A 25,627-nucleotide genomic window follows, 5' to 3' on the forward strand; every position below is an offset into this window, starting at 1 on the left:
CATGAGCTTTAAAGAATTACAGTGTTGGATCTTAAGGCATGAGCTTGGCAAACTTAACCAAGAGGTTTTGATAAGCTTTGTTTTTCTGAAGTCCTATGGCAGTAGTGTGTTCTGTGGCTGTGGAAGTGGGATATTTGTGTAGCTGCAATCCTGTGATAGATATTCTTTCATACCATAAATATATAACTGCCAAAATAGTATTAGCAAAATAAATATCAAAGTTGCTTGTTTGAAGTATTACTTATTAAAGCAGGAACTGTTTTAAAGATGCTTTTCCTCTTTTTTCTTTGAGATTTTATTTTCACACTGCTCCTTCCCCTTTTTCAAGTTGTCTTGCTGTTCTGTGTATTTTTATATACAGTACATTCTTAGGTTACTCTTTTTAAAGAAGGCATTTAACTTGTTGGCTGCAAGCTGTCTTATTGTTAGGAAGGTATGTGGTTATTAATAAAACTCACTCTGGCCCAAGAGCTTGGATATAGGAATATAGGTGACACTGTTCTCATATCCTGTACTGTGGTGACACTGTTCTCATATCCTGTATTCTGTAGACTTCTTGTATCATAAACAGCTTTAGAGGTTTGCTGTTTCTTCGTGCTTGTACAAACCAGTGCATGTTTCTTAGTAGATTGCTTGTGAGGAAACAAAGTTTTGTCAGCTCACTGATGGTTGCTTTGTTACCTCCGAAAAAAAAGAGTACAAAATCTAGTCAGACACACTGAAACCAGGTAATAATCTCTTTGCTGCTCTTCTCTATTGGAGGTTTAGTATTTAGAAAAACTCTGAAGTGGCCCAAGAAGCACTGTATGCCTATGTTTAAAATGCTCTCTTTTCACCATTAAGAAATCTGAAGATGCCATTGTTCCACCCATCTTCCCAAGGGAAACTCAAAAATAATAACTAGGGGTGAGAAGCTGCTTACATATTTTGATGCCCAGCATCTGCTGACAGAATTCCAAAAAGAAAGATACTGGATCTCTCCTGACCCCGGGGCTGTTTTCACTCTACAGCTGCTTGCCCGTGAGTCGTGAGGCACTGGTGACTTCTGCAGCTGCAAAACCACCCAAGCCAGGCACCCCTCCTCCGTGGGAGTGTGCAGGAGAGAGCAATTTGCACGGGCTCCAAGGGTCACACAGCAGCTCTGTGTGCCCCATGCTGTCTGTTACCTCTCCCTAGCGCTCTTTTCATTGGCATTCTCTCCCTAAAGAGCAACGCTCCCAATGGATGGCAGCTGCCACCAGGGACTGCGAAGGGTTGTGGCCATTAGCAGCTGGCCCAGCCACACTCCTAGTGTGGGACCTGTTAGCAGGTCTGTGGGAAATAGCAGTTCCATGTGAACCACTTTCTGCACTCATCAAAGGGAAAACAAAGGATTATCCCATTACAAATGCACAGTAACAGCCAAATGAGTGAAAGCAGCCAAAGCTCTGTCCTGTCCTCTGTCCTTTTAACTCTGTCTTACTCCATCTCAGACATCCAGTTTCCCATTACTTAAGTCTCTGAAAGCCTCTTCCTGCCTGTATTGTTTTACCAGTTGCTGCCTTCAATTTACTGCGCTGATAAGTACTTCCCAGGCTGTAAATACGTGGTTGAGACATTTCTGAAGCCAATCTAGGTTTTGATTGCAGTCACAGGAGGAAAGGTCAGCAGCAAAACTGCTCTCACTACACAGGGAGGCCACTCCTCACTCTAGGGTAGGTATAGATTGTGAATTCATTGGGAGAGATGTGAGGGAATGTAAGGGTTAACAGGACTGAAGAAGAAAAAATGGAACATTGCACTTAACCTCCCCTTTTCACAAGGTGATACCCTTGCTTTTAGTACGTGTACAGTAACTGCAGTTGTTCTTCAGTTTGGGAAAGGTCAGAAAGCAGAAAGAGGGAGAAATCAAATATGATCATTGCTGAAAATGATAGCAGGTAAGTAGGAGGTGTTGATTTCTCCCCAGTGGTATCTGTGACTGCAGAGAATGCTTTTCTCTTACCTTCATACAAAATAGTTGCAGAGATGGCCAGTGGAAGAGGGAGAATGTTTTAAAATTTTACTTTTTGGGACACTTAACTATAATCTCTACTGTTTGGGAAGCCAGCAGAAACCTGTAGAGCTTGGTGGGCTTGAGCAGCTCCATGTGTGTCTGCAATTCCTATGGCATCATTAGAAAGGGGGCACTGATGTTTGCAGGGTGGCAGTCTCCCACTGTAGGGCCCAGAAAATACTGTTCCATGAGTAATTAGTCTACAGTGGGAAACAACTGGAAATTATAGAATTATATGGAGTGAAAAAAGCTTTTTCTAAGGGAAAAAATTCTTTAGAAGCTATGGGTTTATTAGAAAAGAACTTGATACCTTGGTAACTTACTGAGTTTTAATATGAGTTACATGCTCTTATGACTCCTCTTTGCCTTAAAATTGATTGAAAAGTTGTGTGAAAATAAAAGCAGTGCTGATTTCTAAAACTGTCCTAACTCTTGGAATATTTCACAGCTTGAAAGAAGTCACTACATAGGGACTATGCTGCTACTGAAAAATTTTGGCTTAGTTAAAAATAAGACATAGCAAGTGTTGTGGTAGATTTTCAAGCTGAACATACAAGAAAGTCTAGGCAGATAGGGCCCAGGATTTCTTAGTAATCTAAACAATAAATGTGATTTTTCTGGCTTGTCTTGAAGAGAACATAGCTGGTTAAGGTAAACAATAATAAAATATTAAAATATTTTGTAACAGATATATGGTAATAAATATTCTGGGGGTTTGTCTTTCAGAACTGAAGGGTTTATTACTTCCCCAGATGTTTTTTTAAAATACCTAAAATAATTGCTTTTTTCTTGGGCAGTACCAGCCTCATTATAGGCATGTAACAGTGTAACAAGTTATGAATATATGCTGATAAAATATATTTTAACCCTGACTTGACTAGATTAACAAAGCAGACCTACTCTTGAAAGATGCTCTCTGCAAGTCTGTGAATAGCAAAGGTAATTGCCAAGAGTTTCTCAGAAGGCTTACAGGCAGTAGCATAACTTGTAGGAGGCATTGATGGTGTCTTGCTTGGCTTCTGAAAAAAGATCAAGTTGGAGTGTGTGAAACTCTTACTACTGTTGCTGTCCTCTCCCTCGGTGCTAGAGATCTCTAATGTGTCTGAAGCACAAAGATTCTCAGAAGAGCTGCATCCCCTGGTGTCACACATGTTAATCAAATGTCTGATATTGGTAACTTTACTGGGAGTAGCAAAATAATTTTCATGACAAATCTACTGAGAAATATGGCTGGGAGTTTTCTTCTTTTGAAAACAAACTAAAGTCTTCCTTAGCTCTCCCTTTTAACCTGATGCATTCTGGGTAACTCTACTACCTTGACCTATGGAAAGTGGAAGATGTCATCAGCATAGTATTGGAACAAACCAAGGATGTCTGCTCAGATTTTCCTGCCATTTATTAGCTGGAGTTAAACTACAGAGGCAAATACCAACAAAATAAATACAGGAAACAACTATAGAAGTGGATGGGACAAACCTAAAGTATGCTAGATAACCAATCCAATAAAATGCTAGTATTGCAATTGGGAATGTAACCTTTGTTGTTTTTACAAATCCAGTTATTAAGCTGTCTATCATTTTAGGTGAATTATAATCGAGAAAACCTGGGGGGGGGTGGTGGTAGAGGTGTTCTGCTGTCTCTGAAATCCTCTTGGTTATGTTTCACAGGAAGAATGCTAAACAAAATGCTATCTAAGCAGCACAAGCCTTAATCAAGTGACTTTCTGATTACTGAAAGTTTTTGGTCATGTGACTGTCCACTGCCATTCCTCATGATTTCTGTAAGCTTCTTTTTTATCTTAGGTCAGCATGCATTGTACTCCATATGCTAATTTATCAACTTGTACCAGACCCCATGGTCTTCTGTGTGTGGGTCTGAACACACACCTGGGTACTCCATGGTAGTGGATCCATATATCCCCTTGGTCTCTTACCTGTGGCCCTATTAATTTAACCTCTGTTTCCATAGAAGACTAGATATCTAGGGCTTGAAATGGCTTGTAGTACCCTTCTGTGTCCATTGGGTGACTTGTGAAAGTATATATTAAGCTTAGTGGATCCTTCTCTCAAAATTAAGCATAATAAAACATATTTCGAGTACTTGTAACATGAATACTTTTGTGCTAAGGCACAAGTGCTCATCCCTTAGAGGCTAAACTGGATGCAAATAGCAAGGGTTTGGCAGCAGAGAGTCTGCAGGAAAGGCCTCTGAGGGAGAAGGCAGGGGCTGCCCTGTGTCAGACACAGCCATTTCCAGCTGTCTTTGCAAGGCACCCTGTGCAGCTGAGATCATCAGCCAAGCTCATGGCACCTCTGGAAAAACATATTAAAAAAAAGGCAGAAAATTCTGAGGAGGGGGAAACATGGAAAAAACAAGGGAATGGCCAGGTGGAGGGAAGAAGAGAGGGAGTAATAAGGTCAGAGGACAGAGAGGTGCTCTGTGGCAGAGCAGGTACTTTCCTGAAGAGCCTCTGGCCCATTGATAAGTTCATGGAAGGGCAAGTGCACTTCTGAAGTGACTGTGGCCCACAGAGAACCCATGCTGGAGCACAGGACAGAGTGAGAAGGGAGCAGCAGTGGAGAGAAATTGCTGAGGACAGTCCTTGACCTCATGCATGGTGGCTGTCTCACCAAAGGATTGGCTTCAGCTAGCCACCAGCAGAGTACCTCTCCTACCTTCTTCTCAATCACAGACGTCCCACTCTGTTGTTCAGTGTCTTTTGAAGTTCCCCTTTGATCCAAAAAACAAAAAAAAAAACAATGTGAAGCAAAGCAATAGGCTGCAGACAGTTGCTGTGGTTTACTGTGTAACTACCATCTGAAGGTGTGCAACAAAGGTGAATGAGTCCTGGGAAATCAGATGAGCCCAGGACTCCCATATTCCATTTTCACACCTCTCCTGCCCACAGAGAGACTTGCATCTTGCATTCATGGAGCAGTGCCACAATGTGTCCCTTGTTCTGTGTCCCTGCTCCATGCAACAAAGGTCCCTGGAAAGCCAGATGTGCCGTCCTGCAGCCAGCTGCGCGTGGTGCTGAGGTCATGGGCTGGGCACAGGCAGTGCCATTGGGCTGCCTGACAGCCCAGCTTCTCTGCCCTGCCCGGTGTCACACCCTGGAGAAGAGTCTGTGACACACACCCTGTGTCACTTGGTTGGACTTTTCTAGAAATAGAGCTGTGTGCACTGTAATAAATAAACTGGTCCTGCCCAGCTACAAGAAATACGTAACTGCTGGGAGAGAGCAAACTCCAGGAGCCACACAGTAGGCAACCTAAGGTCTGTGCTGACTGGAGCCCAAACAGATGTCTTGCTTGCATCTGTGAGGCAAAGGTGCAATCCCAGCTGGGATTCTTATTATGGTAATTACACTAATATTTGTGGAGACTAATAACAGGAAAGGGTCTTACTGTGAGAGCCTCCATTACACCTACAGGGTAGCAGGTGACCTCTGTCCTGAAGAGCTTGCCCTGGATGTGATTAAGTCAGAATAATGGAAAGAGGTGTAGCAAAGGAAGGTACCCTTAAACTTTCTCATGAGACTCATGATTTCTTCTCAACTTCTTTTTCTGCATACTGCTACTGATTGGATTTCCCTGTTGAGCTGCTCCCACTTAGCAGTTCTCCAGCTGCCAGGTGGAAGCTGTTTAATGCAAGCATTCACTGATGTGTTGTGTAGGCTTGGAGGAGGGGAGGTCTGGCTTATTTAAAGCCCCAAGAATGTCCTAATCTTGTAAAGAATACAAGTCTTATGTGTGCAGGCATCTGGAAAGTTTATGGATAAACTGGGACCCAAAGAGGTGCCTCTGTATCAAGGTGGGACTCTTTGCATGTGCCTCTATTTATTAGAAGTCTTTAATTAGAAGGAAAATAGCCCACTTTTAATAAATGGGGGAAATACTACAGGTACATTTAATTTGGCCTGACTAAAAAGCTGACTGAGTTTAATTTAGCTGAATAAATATTACCCTATATGTCAAATTTAAGCCTATTTAAAACTGACTTATTGATTTAGCTTGCACCTGTAACCGATACAATTTGCCTGAAATCCACACATGGAGTGCCCACCCATGGATTTGCACAGACTTGACATTTTAATATTATTTAAACTGCTGTAGGTTGTGGGTGTGGACCCCCCCTTTAATAGCCTCCAGCAGCAGAAGTAAAGTCTTTTGGTTTTACCAATTTAAACCTTGGCTTCATGCTGCCCACCCTGTTTACATCACTTGGTGCTTTTGCATAAGATTACAAGTTTGCTGCCAGGGTATCCTTTTTCTTCTAAAAACTAATGTATTGCACCTGACCACATCTGTCTCAAGAGCTCACAGCCTACATATATGTTTCAAGTAACCTATCAGGACAGTCCACAATAGCACCATCTCAAGACTTCCAAAATGTTGAACACAAAATGCAATTACACTGCACAAAGTGCTAAAGAAACCCATCTGCTCAGATGAACCACGTGCATGTGGCACTTGGGGTGATGGCAGGACTTGGAAGGAGCTCTATGATTTGTAGTTCAGTCCATGGCAAGCTTCTAACCTCTGAGCACATCACTGCAGTTGTTTCTGCTTTCTCTCTAGGGAGGAAGTGCACATCCCATGATAGAAATATTGCATAAAATAAAGCATGACATGCCTGACACCATGACTTGGTTCATAGGGATATTGTGGTTGTTTCTATGGCCTAAATGAAGGAGAAGAAGCTGCTGGCTTTGAGTGAGTGCTAAGGTCTGTGCTGGTGGCATTGCTGCTGTTGCAGTCTTCACCTATTCCTGATTATCCCTTCCCAGCATGAGGTGGGTTACCAGCAAGACTTGCAGGGGAGATTGCCATTCCAAATGGCCTGATAAATAAATGAGAATGGATGGCTGTGGAGGGCTGTGTGCCTCTTGTGTCCTTAACAGCCCATGTCAATCACAGTAAACCAAATCAGATTTATAATTCCATTATAAGGAAAATATTTATTTGTTTCATTCTAGTGGGCAATTATTCTCAGAAATAGCTGGATGGCAATAAGATACTTCAGTGTTATGCTGCAAAGCAGCTGAGGGCAGAGATTCTCAAAGTTATCTTTATTTGAAAGTCCAACCGTACTTTTGGCAATCAATTTTTTAATAATTGCCACATATTTCAAACGTTTACAAATTTTTATTTGTAGAAATACTTTGTGATGATTCTATTTTATTTTTAATTTTGTGTCTTTCTTGCACTGAACTGTTGACAGAATATAGCTTATTTAATTTATGTAGATGAAATTTAGGGTTTCATTTTACTCATTCATCTCTACAGGTGCTGGTGTGTGGTTGGATACCATTGTGGCATGGTTATAGACAATTCCTTTATTGTTTTAGTAGAACAGCAGTGCTTGATCACACAAGTAATGATGTAATGGTTGTGGGTTTTGGAGTCTGCAGTCAAGAGATGTGATATCAGGTTTTGACTCAGACCCAGCCAGCCAGTTCTTCACTTGGTGGAAACGCTTTATTTTCTTTAAGAAGCATCATTATAGTAATGCTCTGACCTTTAGTGATCTGATAGGCTGCTTGGGAGGACAGCTCTGTCAGGATCTAGGTGTCTGCTACTTAAGTAGTTGTTGTAAAATTGAAGAAAAACACCAAACCTTCAATTTTACCCAGGGCATTATTTGTTGATTACCATGTGGCTGCCTTTATACTGTTGTCAGTGGAAGACAGAGATGATACTCTCCTGTGCTATATTTTATGGATGATGGGAATACCAACAAAATTTAAAAGCCAGATCAAATCTCTTCCACTCCTATATTTCATGCTCAACAATTTTCTAGGCTTAGACAGAAAATACAATAGTTTTTCCCCATTTAATTTTGAAGCAGTGACTAAAAGGTATTTTGAAACAGCAAATTATTTTATTTTTCTCCTCTTGAAAGAAAACCTAAGTCAGATAAATCTGGAAGAGCTAGATAGCTGGCTTTGTGGAAATTACACCAGTTATTTAAGCACTTAGAGAAGGACTTGGGTCTGGTCAAAAAGGAAAAACATGGGGATTCTAGCAAAAGTTACGTGTACAAGTTGTGATCTTGAAAAACACGGCACAGCTGCTGGTTAACTCTGAAAGCAAACCAAACAAATGCTCTGCTTACTTTTTTATTTTTTCGTTTTAAATACAGAAACAGTCTTGGGAAGAAAGACTAACCCTAGGGTAACCATAGCTCTTGTGGCCTGACCAGCAGGTGAGAGAATCACATCTCTCTGCACTCTCCTGTTCACGTCACACAGCTTTGGGTTCCAGTGTTAGCCCAGCTCTAGCAGGAAGGGTTGAGGCTGCCCAGTCCAGCCCCAGAGCCAGCCTGTTGGGCACCACCTGCTACACAGGCTTGAAGCCAAGGACCACTGTGTACTCACCTCCCCTTTTTCTTAAGTGCATGCTCTGTTTGCTGTTGTGTGACAGGATTAGTTTAGTTTCCCCTCGGTTCATTGCAAGTAGCATCTCTGTGTAATTCCAAGAGAAACAGGCGTGTGCTTTCAAGAGGGAGTCCTGCACCACCAAATTCAGAGGAGAGTGCTTCCTTCCACCTAGGAGGGGTGGGATCTAATGTTTGCACCTCTCTGATCAAGTTTCTTGTTGGCTGGCTTGGGCTGAGGCATTGTGTGTGCACTGCCTGGTAGAAACTCCCTGTTCCATGAGCTGTGCTAACATCCTCTAGGATCTTCTCAGCTTCAGAGAAGAGAGTGTCGTGTCTAAATCCAGTGCTGGATGGGACCAGAAAGAACCTGGCTGTGGGAACACATCTAAAAATAATACTACAGAATCATAGGATTGTTTAGGTTGGAAAAGACAACTTTAAGGTCATCAAATCCAACCATTAACAAAACACTGCCAAGTCCATCACCAAACCATGTCCCTAAGTGCCACATCTACTCATCCTTTACATGCTTCCAGGGATGGTGACTCAGCCACTTCCCTGGGCAGCCTGTGCTTGGCCAGCCTTCCAGTGACGAAGTTTTCCCTAATATCCAATCTAAATTTCTCCCCTGGTGGAACTTGAGACCATTTCCTCTCATTATGTTGCTTGTTCCCTGGGAGAAGAGCCCCAGCTGCTAACAGCTCCTTTCAGGCAGCTGTAGAGAGTGGTAAGGTCTCCCCTCAGTCAACCTTTTTTCAGACTAAACAATGCCAGCTCTCTCAGCTGCTCCTCATAGGACTTGCATCTTTGGCTGAATAGAATATTTTGAAGTTCTTCCAAGCAAAACACTGCTGCATGCTTCAAACAGGCTCAGCACTGCAGGACTCTGGGTCCATAAAGAAGTGTCCAGTGCAGGACACTTTCCAGGTGCTGGGATGCAGTGCACTGTGCTGCCAGAGCACCCCTGGCCAGTCAGTGGTGTCCTAAATGGAGATGAGGTGCAGGTGGCAGCCAGCACAGGCCAGCAATGAGCAGCTCACATATGCCAAGGCTGCCTGGGAGCTTGAGACACTTCACTGATGGAGCTGCAGGCCAGTCTGGGCATGATCAGCAGTGCAGAGCTACCCTGAATGAGAAGGGAATTCTCCTCTTTCTGGGAGCTGGGAGTTGTGTCAGGATGTGTTGGCCCTGCTTTTGCTGGAGAAGGAGCACTCCTGCCTGTGCTGTGGTGTGAGCTGCCTGGCTGGAGTAGCACCAGCAGGGACAGTGAAGCTGCCACTGCCTGGTGTCCCTTGGGTGGCTGGGCCACAGTGACATTTGCAGGGCTGCAAGCAGAGACACAGCTCAGTGTGTCACTCTGTGTTCACTGTAACCCTGGCCAGTGGCAAGGGGGTCAGGGTGGTTCTGTGAGAAGGGTGAAGAATGTTAGTCCTACCAGGACTGCAGGCTTTGCAGTGTGAGATCTGTGTTACAATGGGTTGGGAAAACTTGGTATTTGTGGGTGAATTACAGCAGGTATATTCTTCATCAGTGCTTTGCATGACCAGCTTTAAAAAGTTGATGTTATGGGAAATGACTTCTGAAAATGAATTTCCCAAATTCCTGTAGTTTCACTTGAAGGACTATTTCAGTTCTACTCTTGGCTTTCTAGATAAATTGCTGGATGTACTTGTTTGTCACATTTCAAACGCTTGGTGTGATCAGGCAGTAGTGGGGCTTAGTCACAGATAGATAATAAAGTACTGATTTGTTCTTTAAATATAACCTATAAAAGTACTTCAGAAAACTTGTAACAAAGTATTCAGTGCATCTTCAGGTAAACAGATATTTGATATATAAATGCATAGTAGACGTGTAATAAAATTTAGAAGTTTCTGTATGTGTTTATGTCTCTGTGACTGCCTAGCTACTGTGGGAAGATTTATTTTATTTTAAAAAGCTGACCTTAAGGTCCTTTGAAAAATTGCCTCCTATGAACTTCATTAAACACCTTATGTGGTCTATGCCAATTAAGACCATTAGCATTATCATGAACCAGTAACCTCAGGGGGAAAAATGGTTATGCTTAAAAACATAAAAGCAGGGTTATTAACAAAAAGTGACTTATCAAGTGTAAATAGAATGACTTGAACAAAATGTGCGTCATTGTACATGCAGGCCCTCATTTGCCATCTGGTGTCTGTTTTATGGCCCTAGCTATGGATTTATTTTGTGCTAGTGCACAAACAATTGGACAATGCTTAGAAACACAAGCTGGAATGTAGGGAAAGCTTATGGCAAGCTTTCACATGCTCTGTATCATGTGGGGGAAAAAGAAGTTTATAGAAAAGATGAGTTGAACTGTAAGCATTCTTCCATATAGTCATATAATTATGATTTCTTTTACTTTCTTCAGATTTTCATTGAAGTCCAGCTAAGAATGCAACCAACAAAATAAACTGAAAAAGCTGGGCATTTGAAGAAGCATCCTTCTACTTGGTGAAAATGTCTCTTATTTTTTGACAACGATTAAAAGACAATGGGGTCAAACACTCTTGGAAAGGCTGCAACATTAGATGAGCTTTTGAACACTTGTATTGAAATGTTTGGTATGCTCTTTCATTATTTTATTTTGCTGTTATTGAAATTAATCTTTTAATATAAATCTTGCTGTTCTCTGGTTTAGCCAGTCTTTCTCTTGGCTAAGAACATTTCTGTTCTGTAAAATTTTCCACATTTCAATTTGGCCCAGAATCATGCAAGCCAGAAATTTAATCACATGCATACTTTATTAAATTTTCTTAATACAGATAATGCACAATTGTGGGTATGGTGGTTTCTACAATGCTGGCCTTTACCAAGAGAAATGTTTAGATGAATTATTCAATGAGTTATTTCTGGCATTGATCTTTGTCTTGAGTGGTTACACAGCTGTGGTTTTGACCAGTCATTTTTTTAAAGGTTTTCCAAATCATCATGCAATAATTGGTAAGAATATGACCTAAGGCTCATGTAATCTTTTTACTCTTATAAAAATGTGATGTACCAGGTCTGAGGGAAAGAAGTGATGAAAAAGACCTTGGTCCATAACACCATTAATCATGACATATATCACATTACAGTCAAATGAGTTCATGGATGGGCTTAAGTGTTTTCAAACAGGGCTTTGATTCACAAAGCTACATTTAGATTCCCTGGAGATGCAGGACAGATTCTGATTGGAAGGAAGTACTAATTTTGTATGCCATGTGGAGAGAAACAAGTATCTAAAGGTGAGAGACTGAGCAATTGATGGATGGACAGACCTTCCTGCAGTGAATCCCATACCTCCATTTCTGTAGGCCACCATCAAACTGGTTGCTCTAGAACTTCATTTAATTATTAGCAGAGCCCATGCACATGTCTGTTTGAAATAGTGTCTCCTCTTGTGTACACACTCTCTTGACAAGCACAGTCCATGTGTGGCTCCTGTTTTCATACATCACATCATCTGCTGTCTCCAAAAAAAGTGACAGACAGGATAATCCAACATTGCAGATGCTGGGGGAGACTGATGGTCAGCCAGTCTGCCAGGGAATAACTCTGTGTAGTTCCAGTGGCTTCACTGCAAAGACACAAGGATCTCTGTTGGGCAGCTGGAGATGTGACCCTGGGCACAGTTGTGAGGTGCTAGTGCTGCTTTAACATTGAATTCCTTGAAGCAGATCCATTTAAAAAAATAATTTAACCGCTAACTTAAAGCTAAAAAGCTGCAATAAAATAAATATTGGTTGTAGTTGTACATAAATCATCCTCGCCCCTCCTGATGGACTAATTTTGGATTTGTCCCTTAGATTACTGGCACTGTCTTTATATAAAGTTTAGCACAGTGCTGCCCATGCCCTATTTTTTTTAGCTGTGGCCTGTTATCTGAACTGGTTTGGGTTTTTTCCTCTGTTTAAATAACACTCACTGCATTTAGCAAGTTGCTGTTCAAGGGGCATTTTTGTGCTCTGGTGCTCTTTCTACCTTTTTGATAGATAACGAGCCAACACTTCCACTTTTGATCCTTTTTGTCTGACTGTGCTTGAAGAGTAAAAGCTCCCCCTTTTATGGTGGGGTTAACTCATTGTTTCTCTTTTGCAGATGACAAAGGAAACCCCTGCTCCAGCCATTTGCCAAGAACCTTTCTTTTAATGCACCGGTGGTATCTGCCTTCCACAGAGCTGGCTGGCAAGCTTCTGTCCACATATCCTTTCACAAAGTGCTGCAAATTGGCATTGCAGTGTCAAAAGCAGATTGTTTTCCTGACTGCTTGTAAAAATGTGCCAATTAATTAATGACAAACAAGGTTCAGAGGTGAATTTTTCTTCAGCCTAAAAGCTGGGAGTTTGTGAGCTTCTTTACGCTCATACATAAAGACTTTGTAGGTTTTCTACATATGTACAAGGATACTAACTGTGCATCAACTGAATAACTGTAAATATGAGGCCAAGATAATTTTTCAAGTGTATCACAGCAGGTTGACCTTTGAGTACTATGAATTTTCAGTGATATCTAACTACCTACATGTCATTTATACCTCTTAACTCAGTTATCATAACTATTATCATATTTGGTTAGCCAGAGCTGGCAAGAAGCCTTGCAGCAGAATATTCAGAATTGTAGAATAGAGGCATTTTTGATAGGAGGAAAAAAAGGGGCAGCCAGGAAATAGTCTCTGTCCCCTATGATGTTGTGAAAGTGAATGAAATACCAAAGGCATAATGTTGTTATCTCTAGAAGAAAAGTTTGATACTTTTTGATAAATTCAGCTGCTCTAGTATCAGCCTCCAGTGAACAAAACCAACATTGCTGAGTCAAGGCACACAAAGGTTTCTTTAGCTGACATACTTACAGAGATGCTGACGGGGAGAACTGCAATGAATTCAGATTGAAAATCTGCTACTTCATGAGGTAAATGCACTTCTGGTCCTCTAGCATTTTGGTTTTATGCTTCTGTTAATACTATCAATGTAATTTTGTTCGTTTGGGTTTTTTACTTGGTCTCCATTCTAGAGTGAAGAGGCAATTTCTATGTGTTTAAAACAATTAAGTTGAGCCATACAGTTTTAAGACACTTAACTGCATCAAGCTAAAAAGCTGACAGAAAACTTGTGTTATTATTTATCTGGCTCATGAGTGTTATGATTTATCAGCCTCTCAGAGAGTGACAAGTTCAGTGCCACACAGAGGAGAGACACATTTTGCTCCCAGCTGTAACTTAGTGTGGGAGAAGAAAATTGTCTCTGGGTTGTAGACTTCAGTTCGTGCAATCCCTTGCAATCCCTACATAATTTATGGTGACAGGAGTGTGTTAGTGATGCTGAAATTGTTACACACTGGGTGTGTTCCAAACCTTGCAGCAGCTGCTCTGACCTTGTTTCCATGGGAAAGCTTTCATGTGTTGGGCTGTTCTGATGTAGGAACATTTCTCTGTAAAAGAGAAAGGGTGAGTTTTTAACTAATCATTATATCAATTGCTTTACTCAAACAAAAGCTTTTTCCCCCTTCCTTTGGGTGAAGTTACATCACTGAGAGGAAAATGAGGGGAGCTGATAAAGCCTTTTCCACTCTCCCTTACACAGAGGAGGGGGCTTGCATGTTCTACATGTAAGTTTATGTAGCTTACACCTGATTTACACAGTTATCCTGGTGGAACTGCCACTCAAATGCATGTTTGCATTTTCATTGGAAAATCTTTTCTGGGCAGACAAAGTTGTCTCACTTGGACAGGGACTAATTGCAAATGTTATCTGGGTGTCCTGGCAGCCTGAGGCAGGACACTCTGTGTGCCTTCTGTGGGTGTCACCTGAGATACCACTTTAATTTAGCATTTCAATGGAATGCTGCTTTGTTGTGCTGTTGTGAGCTAAGCAAAAAAAAAATTAAAAGATAAAGTGGCATTTTGCCATTTCAGCGTCACAAATAATTACATAAGAAACAAGCTGAGTTCACTCTCTCTCTCTAAACAGTGGACCTGAAATAAGTCCTATGGAAAAAAAATGCATGTAAAATATATGCAGCCACTGAATGCTATACCTGAGTCTCTGGGCATCTCTTAACTGCTGTCTGTGGATTTCAGATACTGGATTTTGGAATTTCCTGCTGAGTTTAACTTGGACCTTGGGCTGATTCGTTTGACTGAAGAGTTTCAAGAAGTAGCCAGCCAGCTTGGATACGAGGATCACATCCATCTCATTGATATCTCCAGCATGTAAGGATGTCATGCCAAGGACATCTTTGTGTCTGGAACAGCAGAATTCTAGTTCTGTATAAAGTACAAAAATATTAAAGCCCATCTTGATCTTGAGAGAACAAAAAAAGTGCAGCACTTGCAAAATTGTCTTTAAATTTGAAGCTACTAAAAATTTGAAGTTAGAGTTACACAGTAAGGAGAAGATTCCTACCTGTATGTAAATTTTTCATATAAATAGGAAATAAATTATTTTTCTGACAAGGCACAAGCCAATTAAGTGATTAGTATTACTTTTTTCTACAAGTTTTCATACAAAAAAGCAAACAATATAGTGACTGGCATCCTGTGTAAATCTCAGATCTTCTCAGGGAAGCTTTCTCGTCTTCTCGTCCGTAATTTGTTTTTTGCAATATTTTCTATTATTTACCTGGAGAATCTTTAGCATTCACATATGTAGTTGCATTACATCAAAATGATTACAATTACTATTTCTTTGACAAGCTGGGATGAAAGTTACTTTTTAAACATCATTTTTTAGACATGCTTTTGCATCTCATCTGATATTGTAGATTTTCTTTTAAAATATGACACATTCACAGTATTTGGCTGTCTCTGTTGTTCCATTACTTCAGGGACCTGTGGACTTACAGAGGAAAAATGAATCCTAGATGTTGTTCAAGTATGTTTTTATTCTGCATCAGAAATTCTTTGAGCTGTTCTTGTATTTTACATCATCTTTAATTATGGCTTCCTGTATCATGGGGAAGAAAATGTTGTCCTTTTGTTGTGATATAGACCTGCTATCATTTATCACTTGGACTAGTGCATGCAAAACTCCCAGCTTCTGTTACACTCTTCTGTTACACTCTGTTTGTCATGTGCTGGATGTCACAGGGCAGAGGTCTCATGGTCCTTCTGTGGTCAGTTTTACATGACACATTCCAGCTCTGGGCTACAGTGACATACACCCAAACAGAACTGAGACTTACTCCTATTCTGTTGCAGTCCTTCCTATGACTGGATGAGAAGAGTTACACAGAGGAAGAAGATTTCCAAGAAAGGAAAAGCCTGCCTGCTGTTTGACCATCTGGAGCCCATTGAGCTAGCTGAACATCTCACTTTTCTGGAGCATAAATCTTTTAGGAGAATTTCTGTAAGTAGCCCACAACTTTGTCACTTGCAATTAGGAGCCTGTCTTTAAAGAATGTTCACATGGTTTCACATTTGTGACTTTTTTTCTCAGCATTTCAGTGTAGTGAATCTTCATACTCTCTCATATGATATACATAGCAATGCACTTCCTGGACCTTTTTGTGCCTGATGATTTTTGACACTGAGGGAAATTCAGGCACAGTTGCTTCTTTTCACAGAGGATTGTACAAGGGCAAGAGGCAAAAGTGGATGAAAACTGAAGTTGAAGCTAAAACAAAACAAATGAGTAAGACAAATGGCAAAAGAAATGCTGATTTCTGCTGGCAAATATCCATATGAAAGGGTCACGTGATGTTACTGTATCAGGTGGCAAATGGAAGCAGTAAGTTCTCAGGATGACAAATGAGACTTTTTTAGAAGTGTTCAGAAGCATGAGAGAAATCAAACTCCCAAACTAAGAAAAATGTATGAGTTTTTTGTTTGTTTCAAGGGAGGAAGGAAAAAGAGATCAATGAGGAGCTGAGACCAGTCTAAATAGAATCACTTTTGATGTTGCTTAATAATGTTCAAAGGTTAATGACTCTAGACTTCAAATCATAGGAAAACACCCTACTGTGATCCATGCAATGCTGACCTCAAAGAAGGAGGGAAGGACAAGAAAAAAGGCATGGATTTCTAATTAGATTTAAGATGCATTTGAATTCCCTTGGGGATTCCAGGAAGAAAACTCAAATCTGCAATGAACTTTCTTTTCTTTCCTTGCTGTTTCTAGTTTCTCTGTTAATTCTTCAGCTTGTATTTTGCTGTCAGAGATGATTCTCTGCAACCAGCAAGAGTTAATTGATCTTGTACCACTTGTTCTCTCAAAGATATGTAATTGCAGAATATGATTAGTCTGAATCCTGTGTTTGGTTTTACCTGTTTAAAAAAATGGGGGAGAAGGAAGGGCAGCATTAACTATAACAAAAAAAATTAAATTATCTGAAAACTGAACTACTGTCTATCTGCAGCTAGGAGACAAGCATCTGTTGTGTTAGAGTATATGCCCTCATGTTTTTCTAGCAGGCTGGTTTTGATCAGCTAAACCCATCTTGTCTGTCATTACTAGCAACTCCCTACACAAGCTAAAATGATGTCCTAAATTACTGAAAACCTCCCTTTAAGGGACAGCTGAAAACTGTTTTTCAAACATTCAGGGAAATTTAATTTTTGGGATCCTATAGAGTACCGTGGCTTGAAGGTGTCAAATATAACTACACAGAATAAAATGTGTTGAGCACATGATGGGAAAGATGGAAGTAGCAATCACACTCATTTTGCAGGCTTCTGTATTTCCTGACACACAAACAAGTTGTAAGTTGACATTTAAGGAAAAGCCACACCAAAACAACAGCAAAAAGACTTTAAGGAGGAGATGTTGTGCAGCAGGCTCTGCTGACCCTGAATCATGGTCACTTTCTAAACAAGAGAAGCTTTAGAAAGAAAAGCATCAAAGTTTCAATTTGATTCTCCAGTTTGTCCACTGTTTTACTGCAAGTGTCTTTTCTCTGTTAGTTCACAGATTACCAAAGCTATGTGATCCATGGCTGCTTGGAAAACAATCCTACTTTGGAGAGATCTATTGCTTTATTTAATGGTATCTCTAAATGGGTCCAGCTCATGGTTCTCAGCAAGCCAACACCCCAGCAAAGAGCAGAAGTAATCACAAAGTTTATCAACGTTGCACAGGTAAGACTTGCAGAAGAATCTTTTTCTTCCGGTACAAAGCAGGAATATAAATGGAGATTACAGTTAACAAATCAGCTGATGCTCTTTGTGTGATTTCCTCAGTGAATAGCCTGTTCAGCATCACTGGAGATTATTTGTTCAGGTGTGGTGTGCCTGCAATTTCTAACTAGCAGACATAACTTTATAATAATTTTTCTTTATTTTATTCCACTTGGCAACCATCACTATTGTGTGTTTCTTCTGGACCTACAATAATTAAAAAACAAAATGCGGAGCCATTCTGTTATGTGCCCTGGCTTATTGGTTTGTGCTTTAGCCATGATGAGTTGTCTCCTTTAACTTGCTGTTTATGACTTTGAGTAGCTGCTGCTTGTATTTCACTAATTTTCAATTATGCATGATTAATCTCTCCTGTAGAAGCTCCTTCACCTCCAGAACTTCAACACACTGATGGCAGTGGTGGGAGGTCTAAGCCACAGCTCTATTTCTCGCCTGAAAGAGACTCATTCTCACCTGTCCTCAGAAGTCACAAAGGTATGATGGACTCCAGAATACATATTGAGGTGAACATCACCTCTTTGAGGTCTGATGGGTTCTGCAGTGCAGGTGTCTCACCAGCACAATATTTGGATCATGGCAGAGCATCCTGAAAGGAATGGGTTGCGTTCCTCTCAATGGAGCAGGATAAGCTCACAGAGATCCCCTGGCTGATTGCCTGTGCCAGAGAGGAAATTAACACTGTCGACACCATGACTAGAGTTGTGTTCATTTAAAACAAATTAAGGAAATGCAATGGATGCTTTCACAGGGACTTGCTTCTCTGGCTATTTGTAGGACTGGAACGAAATGACAGAGCTGGTCTCTTCCAATGGAAACTACTGCAACTACCGCAAGGCTTTTGCTGACTGTGTTGGCTTCAAAATTCCTATCTTGGGAGTCCATTTGAAAGACTTGATTGCTGTCCATGTCATTTTTCCTGATTGGATAGACGAGAACAAAGTTAACATCGTGAAAATGCAGCAGCTTTCCATCACCTTGAGTGAACTGGTTTCCCTGCAAACTGCTTCTCATCATTTAGAGCCCAATTTGGATTTAATTAACCTGCTAACCGTAAGTATTGAGCATGTTTCAATTCACTGCTGTGATTCAAATGTTGAGTGTCAGTAGGAATACTCATATCTGTGAAGTTAAGTGCATATTTTAATCTCAGTTTTGAAAAAGAAAAGGGAAAAAATACAAAACAGAAACAGGTTCACATGAGGTGTTAAGAAAATCAAAGGGTTTTAGTACAGTTGTATGGGATGGCTGGAAGCAGCAACAGGATTTTTATAAATTACCTCTTTTAAGAGTGACAGATGGAGGGCTGTATTTATGTTAGAAGAAGTAAAACTCAGTTCTGACTACTTAGAATAGAGGTTTATGTCTCCTCTGGAACTACTGGGAGACATGCTGGCATCAACACATGAGAGAAATTCCAGCCTGAGCATCACTCCAATTTGCTCCCCTGTGCTTTCCTTGTGACACAATACCCTTCCTGTCCAGTAAATAAAAATGTGATGGATTTATACTGGGACTGATCAGGTACAGAGCTTTACACTAAGGAAGCTGACAAATATGAGCCTGATCTTGGAGCAACCAGGCTGATGTGGATATACCTATGGCTACATTGCAATGAGGGCTGGGAAAGTTTGGGGAAGCTGGAAAACCTCCTTCAGTTGTGCCTTGTTTGGAACAACCTGGGAACAAGTCTTAATCCTGATTAGTGGGACAGGAAAGAGCAGGCACCAGATGTTGAACCCTGCAACAATCCTTTAACTTAAATTTTGAACCATAAAGGTAGATATTTATTGTCTTGTTTTGTTTTTGTAATGACTGAGAGCTGCTTTCTTGTGACACTCTTTCCCTTCCTGGTCATTTCTTACAAGCTTGGCTTTGAATAGGGGGAAGTGGAACCTCAGGCTCTGAGGAACTGAGTAATAAAAAAGTGAGTCCAAAAGGATAGAAATTAGACAATGTGAAGTGAGAGATGGAAGCTGAACTGCTGCTACCACTTTCATTAGCTGTTCTGTCTTCTTGGTGACAGCCTGTTTTCCAAAAGGAGCAGAAAGCTAAGATTTTTTTAAGACCTTGCAAGTCTTCATATGTTTATCATTGTATCAGCCTGAGCTCACATAGTTTATCTGTTTTTCTATTTTTAATTTTTTTTCCTTGTTTTCTTTGTTTTCAGCTAGATGACAGGGATTTTATTTGTATTTTTTTATTTCTTTCAGTGTACTCCATTTACTAGGAGAAGTAATGTAGTTCATGATGGGTACTTTCTCACTTGTGATACTCCAATGCATTCATTCATAATATAACTCTGCTGACTTTGTTACAGTTGAGCCAACCTGATAGTAAAAAAGCAAAGTTGCATTCTGAAATGTTGATTCCAGATCTGATCAAGGGTTATAAATAAGGTAGACAGGTGTGGGAAACCTAAAACCTTTCCAGGGTAATTCTGTCTTCACATCAGTCACTGGAAGTGTAGTTGTGGATCAAGTACCTACTTGTGTGAGAGTATTGGTTTAAAATGGTGACTTCTGGAAAGGGAAAAAACAACAAATTTCTATCAAAAGTTCCTGGATCAGAATTTTGATACATACCAAATTATGAATATTCTCATTTTTTCTTCCTGTAAGTAGATTTTGTCCTTATCAGTGTATATTAATCAATACTTTTTTTTTAATGCTAGTCTCTTAAATAGAAATAATGGATTTATATTGTAGATTAAATGTTTCTGTCTATCTTTTTGTTGAAAAAAAAGTTTTAAATCACTGGCTGGGTTCAGAGAAAGAGGACAAGAAAAGGGTTGCAACCCAAAGCTGACAACAACTGACAACTAAAACCAGTTGACCTTGCTATGTGCAAATGGTCTATTAGTAGATTTAGCCTCCCCTGCTGCCTACATCATCTTCAGTTTTCAGAGCGTGAAGAATTAACAATTCCTTTTATTGCTAGGTCTTATCTCTCTAACGTCAACTGTAAAAATGTTTTCCATCTTTACCTTATTTAGAGAAATTCCCTTTCAAATCTAGTAAATAAATATAAATGTGTAGAATGCTTTTCAGTTGTGTGTGAATTGGCTGACCCAACTGTTTCTTCCCTTCTGCTCTTTTGCCATTGAGCAGCTTTTATCTGGGCAAGCTTTTAGCTGGTCTCTTGTCCTGATAAGCAATGTGTAAATCTCTTGCCTGGCCTCCCTCCCTTCCAGTGCTGCCTTTTACACCACACTTAGCAAGTGCCAGGCCTGTGCTTGCTTGACAAGTCACTCACTGGGTTCTGGCTTGCTAGTCCAACAACTTGCACAGAAAGATAAAATGGGCATTTCATGGCCATGTGGGAATTTGGCCTGGTTTTCCCCTTCCTCAGTGGTAGAGCCCAATTTGCTCTAAGGGAGTTGATACCTTTCAAGTGGCTTGGAAATGGTGATGTCTGGGGAGACTTTGATAGGAGCTATGAAGTAAGAACTTGGGTTAGATGCTTGGATGAGAGGTGGGTAATAAACTTCAGGCCAATTCCTCAAGGGGCTTATAGGCATTTTAAATATGTTGTTTTGAGTATAGATCAAAAGGGTTCATGGGGAACAAGAGGACTCTTGGTTTCAGTGGTAGCTGCTGAATGGTCAACAGTTTGCAAAGTTGGTCTTCTCATCCCTTAAATGTCTGCACACAAACTTAGAGTCTGTTCTCACCCATCCCCACACCCCTCCGCCCCACCTCATCTTTTTGTAAGCATAAAAAGTCAGCCTCCAGCTCACTTTAGCTATGAGCTAAAGCTAAAGAACTTTAGCTTTGAGCAAGCAGCTGAAAGAAGCCAGAATTTTGCATGGAAGTTAGCATGTCACCAACAAGGGCAAGTTTTGGTGTATGGACAGCAGGGACACCTGCCAGGTTTACTGGCCCAGACTACAAAAGCTGAGGGGGATGCAAGTCCTGCCTTGGGCTCAGTAAATGAGTCTGAGCTACATGGGCAAGTGAAGTAAATGTGTTACAATTCAGCAGCCAGTGAGCCAGAGTATGTCACAGGAAGATGGACTCAGTTCTTAGTGCATGATTGCTCTTAGTCTGTGATTATTCCTCTTTTCCTGACTTACTGGCCATGCTTGCTCCACCTTCACCCAGCCTTGTAGCTGGTTCTGCACCATGTGGAGCTAAGATGCAGTGAAAGAGGACCTAAACACAAGCTGGGCAGTGCAGCAGAGAGGAAAAACAGCTTTAATGACAGTTTTGCCTTTAGAAAACTTACATTTGGTAAGGATGCTTAACCTTACCTGCTGTGCACTGGTTTGGGGTTTTTTTCACAATGTGAATAAAAACCTGTGGGTACATGTTTCATCACTTTCTGTGGAATGGAAGTGGATCTCAGTTTCTCAGCTAGACCACAGCGTATTTATACAAACTGTGTTAAAACTTATTCGGTGCCACCTTTTTTCCTTGCTATTTTTATCTCTCGGTATCTATTTATCTAACCTGTTCTGAGACTATATGCAAATGACTGGAAAGTCCCAGGCATTTGTACAATCTGGTGAAGAGAATGAGAACTACCTAAACAATCAAACTGAAAGACACCCTCCCTAACTTGTGTTCAGTAAGTTCCACTTAAAAAAAAAAAAAAAGTCATGTGTTTCTGATCACTCCCCTACCTTTCTCAATGCCCCTCCAAATTGCTCAGAAAAAAAACAGGACAGCAATGATAGTCAAACTAGAATAGAAACTGCCACTCACTCTAAAGCTTATTCTAGGAAAATTCTTATTATACTTTATTTGTTGTAGCAAAACTGTAAATAAAATATAAAATTAATGCTTACATAACATAATCATCATGCTTGTAATTTTTGTGCTAATGTATGAAACTTCTGACCTAGACAATACCTTGTCCACCGCATGCTTGCACATTGTGCCTAATGAAGTTATGTCCACTGCTTAAGATAAGGTTGTATAATTCAGGGAGGGAGAGATACGAGCTTGCTCAATAAATACTAATACATTTCCACTCCCAAATCCACACCCAGCTCATCTGGCCTGCTGAGAAAACTGTGCTCTTTCACAGGAACCAGACAACACCTTTTGAAGTACCATTTCTGCTCTCCCAGTCTGACCTGATAACATCATGCACTCCACCGGAGTGCTGCTTGTGTTCCACCAAGGAACCTCAGAGTGCAGTCACTGAACATCTCACCACATGATCAATATTTATTACAGCACCTACCTACTGGTTCAATTCTGTCTTTAGGACAGGTCCTTACCTCAGCCTGTGACAGCAGCATGCTGGCTGAGTAAAGGAACCTGCAGGATGCACAGCTTTCACTGTGCCCTTAATTACAAAGTGCAAAAATCAGCAATGTTTCAGTTGGACAAAATGAATAATGTGATCTCCAGACTTCTCTAAAGCCATGTGTTTGCTTTGGGAACCTATCTTGGGAAAAGACACAACTTGTGTCTTACTCATCACACAAAATTGCACCTAAAAGAGGGTGGTTCCTGGAGGTGGTTTTTCAGTAGGTGTCACTGGTCCTGCTTGCTACTTACTTGGCACTTCAGATTCTCTAAAAATAACCTTCTGTTCCAGTCATTTAGTCAGTAGTAATTCTATCTGTCTGCTTGGGAACAGCAAAAAATCCTTTTAACTCAATCTTAGCTTAACTGGGGATTTGCAAGGTGGATGATAACTTCAAATCATGTCAATCCTTCAAAGCCAGTTAATGCAGGAACATGATCACAGGAAACATGCAATGTTTGTTTCCTCTCATTGTCAAACATTAGCTACAGTGTTGATTACCTTTCTCCTGCATCACTGCACAGGAGGAGGAGTTCACTGCAGACATTGATCAGTGCAGACCCCAGCTGCCTAAGTGAAAACAGATTCATCCTACTTCAAGTAGATTTATGTACCTTCTTTTTTTCCTCAATAAATCCTCCAGGGAAAAGAATGAGAACATGATTGACAAATCTTTCATTTATCTAGAAACAGCTGGAAGGTAATTTGCCTGACTTGCTGAGAGGTGACCAGGAGCAGGCCAAGCTGGGCTAAACTGGGACTGCTCTCAATGGAGCACTTTTCTGCATCACCAGCAGTGGCAAACCCAGCCTGCCTCTCCCAGGCCTCTGTCTGACCAGGGCTTTCCAAAGAGACATTTGCTGCATGGGCTGATCTTTGTAGAAGAGCTGCACTCCTATGACCCTTCTTGAGGAACAAAATAAAATCTGAAATCCTTCCAACTTAGCCCCTCTACAACTACTGTCCTGAAGTTTTTGCATTCACCAGGCTGCTTCTCTGAGATCTCTCATGAGCACTGAGCAGCTAGAAGAAAGGGGTTTGTGTAGGGGTGCTCCTTGGAGCCCATGTCCCTGTGTGCATGAGCATGCAGCTCCTCTCACCCCTGGGGTCAGGCTGGTGCCAGCCCTCAGGTGCAGTGACATGAGCAGCAGTGTGTTCTTCACAGCCTGGCTTGTCTTCACTCTGGGCAAATCCACTTCCCCAGCAGCTGCACAAGGCTTTGGCATGTCTCCTGAACTCAGAGTAGCAAAATGTTGTGTTTGCCTTCAGTGGGAGCTTAAAATCCTGTCATATCCAACCCAGTCTAGTAAATATTACTGTTTTCCATTCTTTCTTACATGCAGCTGTCCCTGGACCTCTACCACACTGAGGATGACATCTACAAGCTCTCGCTGGTGCTGGAGCCAAGGAACTCCAAATCTGTATGTCATTTTTTACTGCTTTTTGACATATTGCTTATTTTGTCTGCATGCAGTTGATTTCATTTTTAAGTGACAGTTAATGTGTTTCCTTATTCATATATATATAAAGATTTTTAGTGTTATATTTGTGTAGAAAACACAGGAACTATTTATAAAACTAGGTTTTATTTATTTCTCCCAATATGCGCTTTTATTTTAGTGCATATTGGGAGAAACAAATAGTGGAACATGCCAGATGTCACTGTTAATTATTTTTCAACAAAACCTCTGCAAGTCCTGGAAAACAAAGTTCTGCTTTAGATATATAATCCTTTATAAGTTTATATAAATTATTTATTGTGTGACCCTTAGCTGATTTTCTGTATGCTGGTGCAGTTACATAAAACAGCACTGAGTTAAAAGGTTTGTTTAAGGCAAGGCAAATAATTACTGTAGTAGTTTAGAACTGTTTGCTTAGGTATAATTGGCTGCATCTTGGGCTCTCAAGCAATGTTTAAACAGATGAGAATAGATATTAGTCTTTATTTGGTTATGTGCAACTAAAGATAATGCTGCATTCATGCATTTTTCTTTATTTTTGAAAGTCAAAGAATACAGATAAACCTCATAAGTTATAGTTGAGCTATTACTCAATATTATTACTCACAATTAATAATTGAGTTCCACTTCAAGTATTAATTATTCATTTTCTTCTGCTGCCAAAGGCTGGGGACTCTGTTTTCCTCCAAGCATTTCTTCAGTGTATCAACATTCTTATTACCTTTCATATCCAGCCTGTGATGCTCTCAGGCTGAGCCCTCTCAAGTCTGACAGCAGTAGAAGCTGAGAGTGGCTGGAAATCTTCACAGAGGATGAGAGCAGGGTCCAGGAGTCTGACATGAAGCATTCCAGTGCTTTTTAAGGTTTTGAAGCATTCTTAAAAGCCAGAAAGGAAGCAGAACCTTTAAATTTCCAAGTTTAAGGCTTCTCTGAGGTTTAAAATTGTTAATCACTCTTGGAGACCAGTTTGAGGACTATGTGTGTGCTCCCAGTGATGTATTATGAGCAATGATAAGGAAACTAATGAATATTTCTACAGTCAATACTAGCTCAGCTTGAACATTTGAAATTTCATTACTGAGTCTCCAGTCCTTGTTGGGTATGATTTAACCACAGCAGTTGTTTATTTCAGTCCTTCTGGGTCCCTCATGCTCTCATTACTGCCAGAAAAGTTGAAATGTCACAGCCCTATGCTGTGGAAGGACTGACGGACCACTACCGTAAATGAAGAAAATTATCACATTGCTGCTTTGATCTCCAGCCTTGCTTTAAGCAGGACAAAAGCAATATAAACAATGCTGGGAACTTTAACAGTGCCCACCAGTTAAAGTGGGAGACTTCTGCATAAGGATCAATGAA

General features: G+C 40.7%; 1 protein-coding gene across 5 annotated transcripts in view; it reads left to right on the forward strand.

Moving 5' to 3' along the window:
- The window catches only part of RASGRP3 (RAS guanyl releasing protein 3), a 58,809-nt gene that overhangs the window by 19,137 nt on the left and 14,045 nt on the right, over positions 1–25,627 (forward strand). For 3 of the 5 annotated variants that reach the window (XM_071429966.1, XM_071429972.1, XM_071429963.1), the window contains exons 2-10: positions 10,812–11,004; positions 12,521–12,621; positions 13,266–13,330; positions 14,499–14,630; positions 15,618–15,765; positions 17,319–17,492; positions 17,910–18,026; positions 18,327–18,602; positions 24,152–24,229. In XM_071429966.1, coding sequence (XP_071286067.1) covers positions 10,935–11,004; positions 12,521–12,621; positions 13,266–13,330; positions 14,499–14,630; positions 15,618–15,765; positions 17,319–17,492; positions 17,910–18,026; positions 18,327–18,602; positions 24,152–24,229 — 1,161 coding nt within the window. In that variant the 5' untranslated portion in view covers positions 10,812–10,934. The remainder of the gene's footprint in view (positions 1–10,811; positions 11,005–12,520; positions 12,622–13,265; positions 13,331–14,498; positions 14,631–15,617; positions 15,766–17,318; positions 17,493–17,909; positions 18,027–18,326; positions 18,603–24,151; positions 24,230–25,627) is intronic. The other 2 variants (XM_071429989.1, XM_071429980.1) reach the window with 1 other exon arrangement.

The sequence above is a fragment of the Agelaius tricolor genome, unplaced genomic scaffold, assembly GCF_023055355.1.
Source record: "Agelaius tricolor isolate 1412-34295 unplaced genomic scaffold, bAgeTri1.0.p SCAF_1, whole genome shotgun sequence".
In the NCBI taxonomy this organism is placed as follows: Eukaryota; Metazoa; Chordata; class Aves; order Passeriformes; family Icteridae; genus Agelaius; species Agelaius tricolor.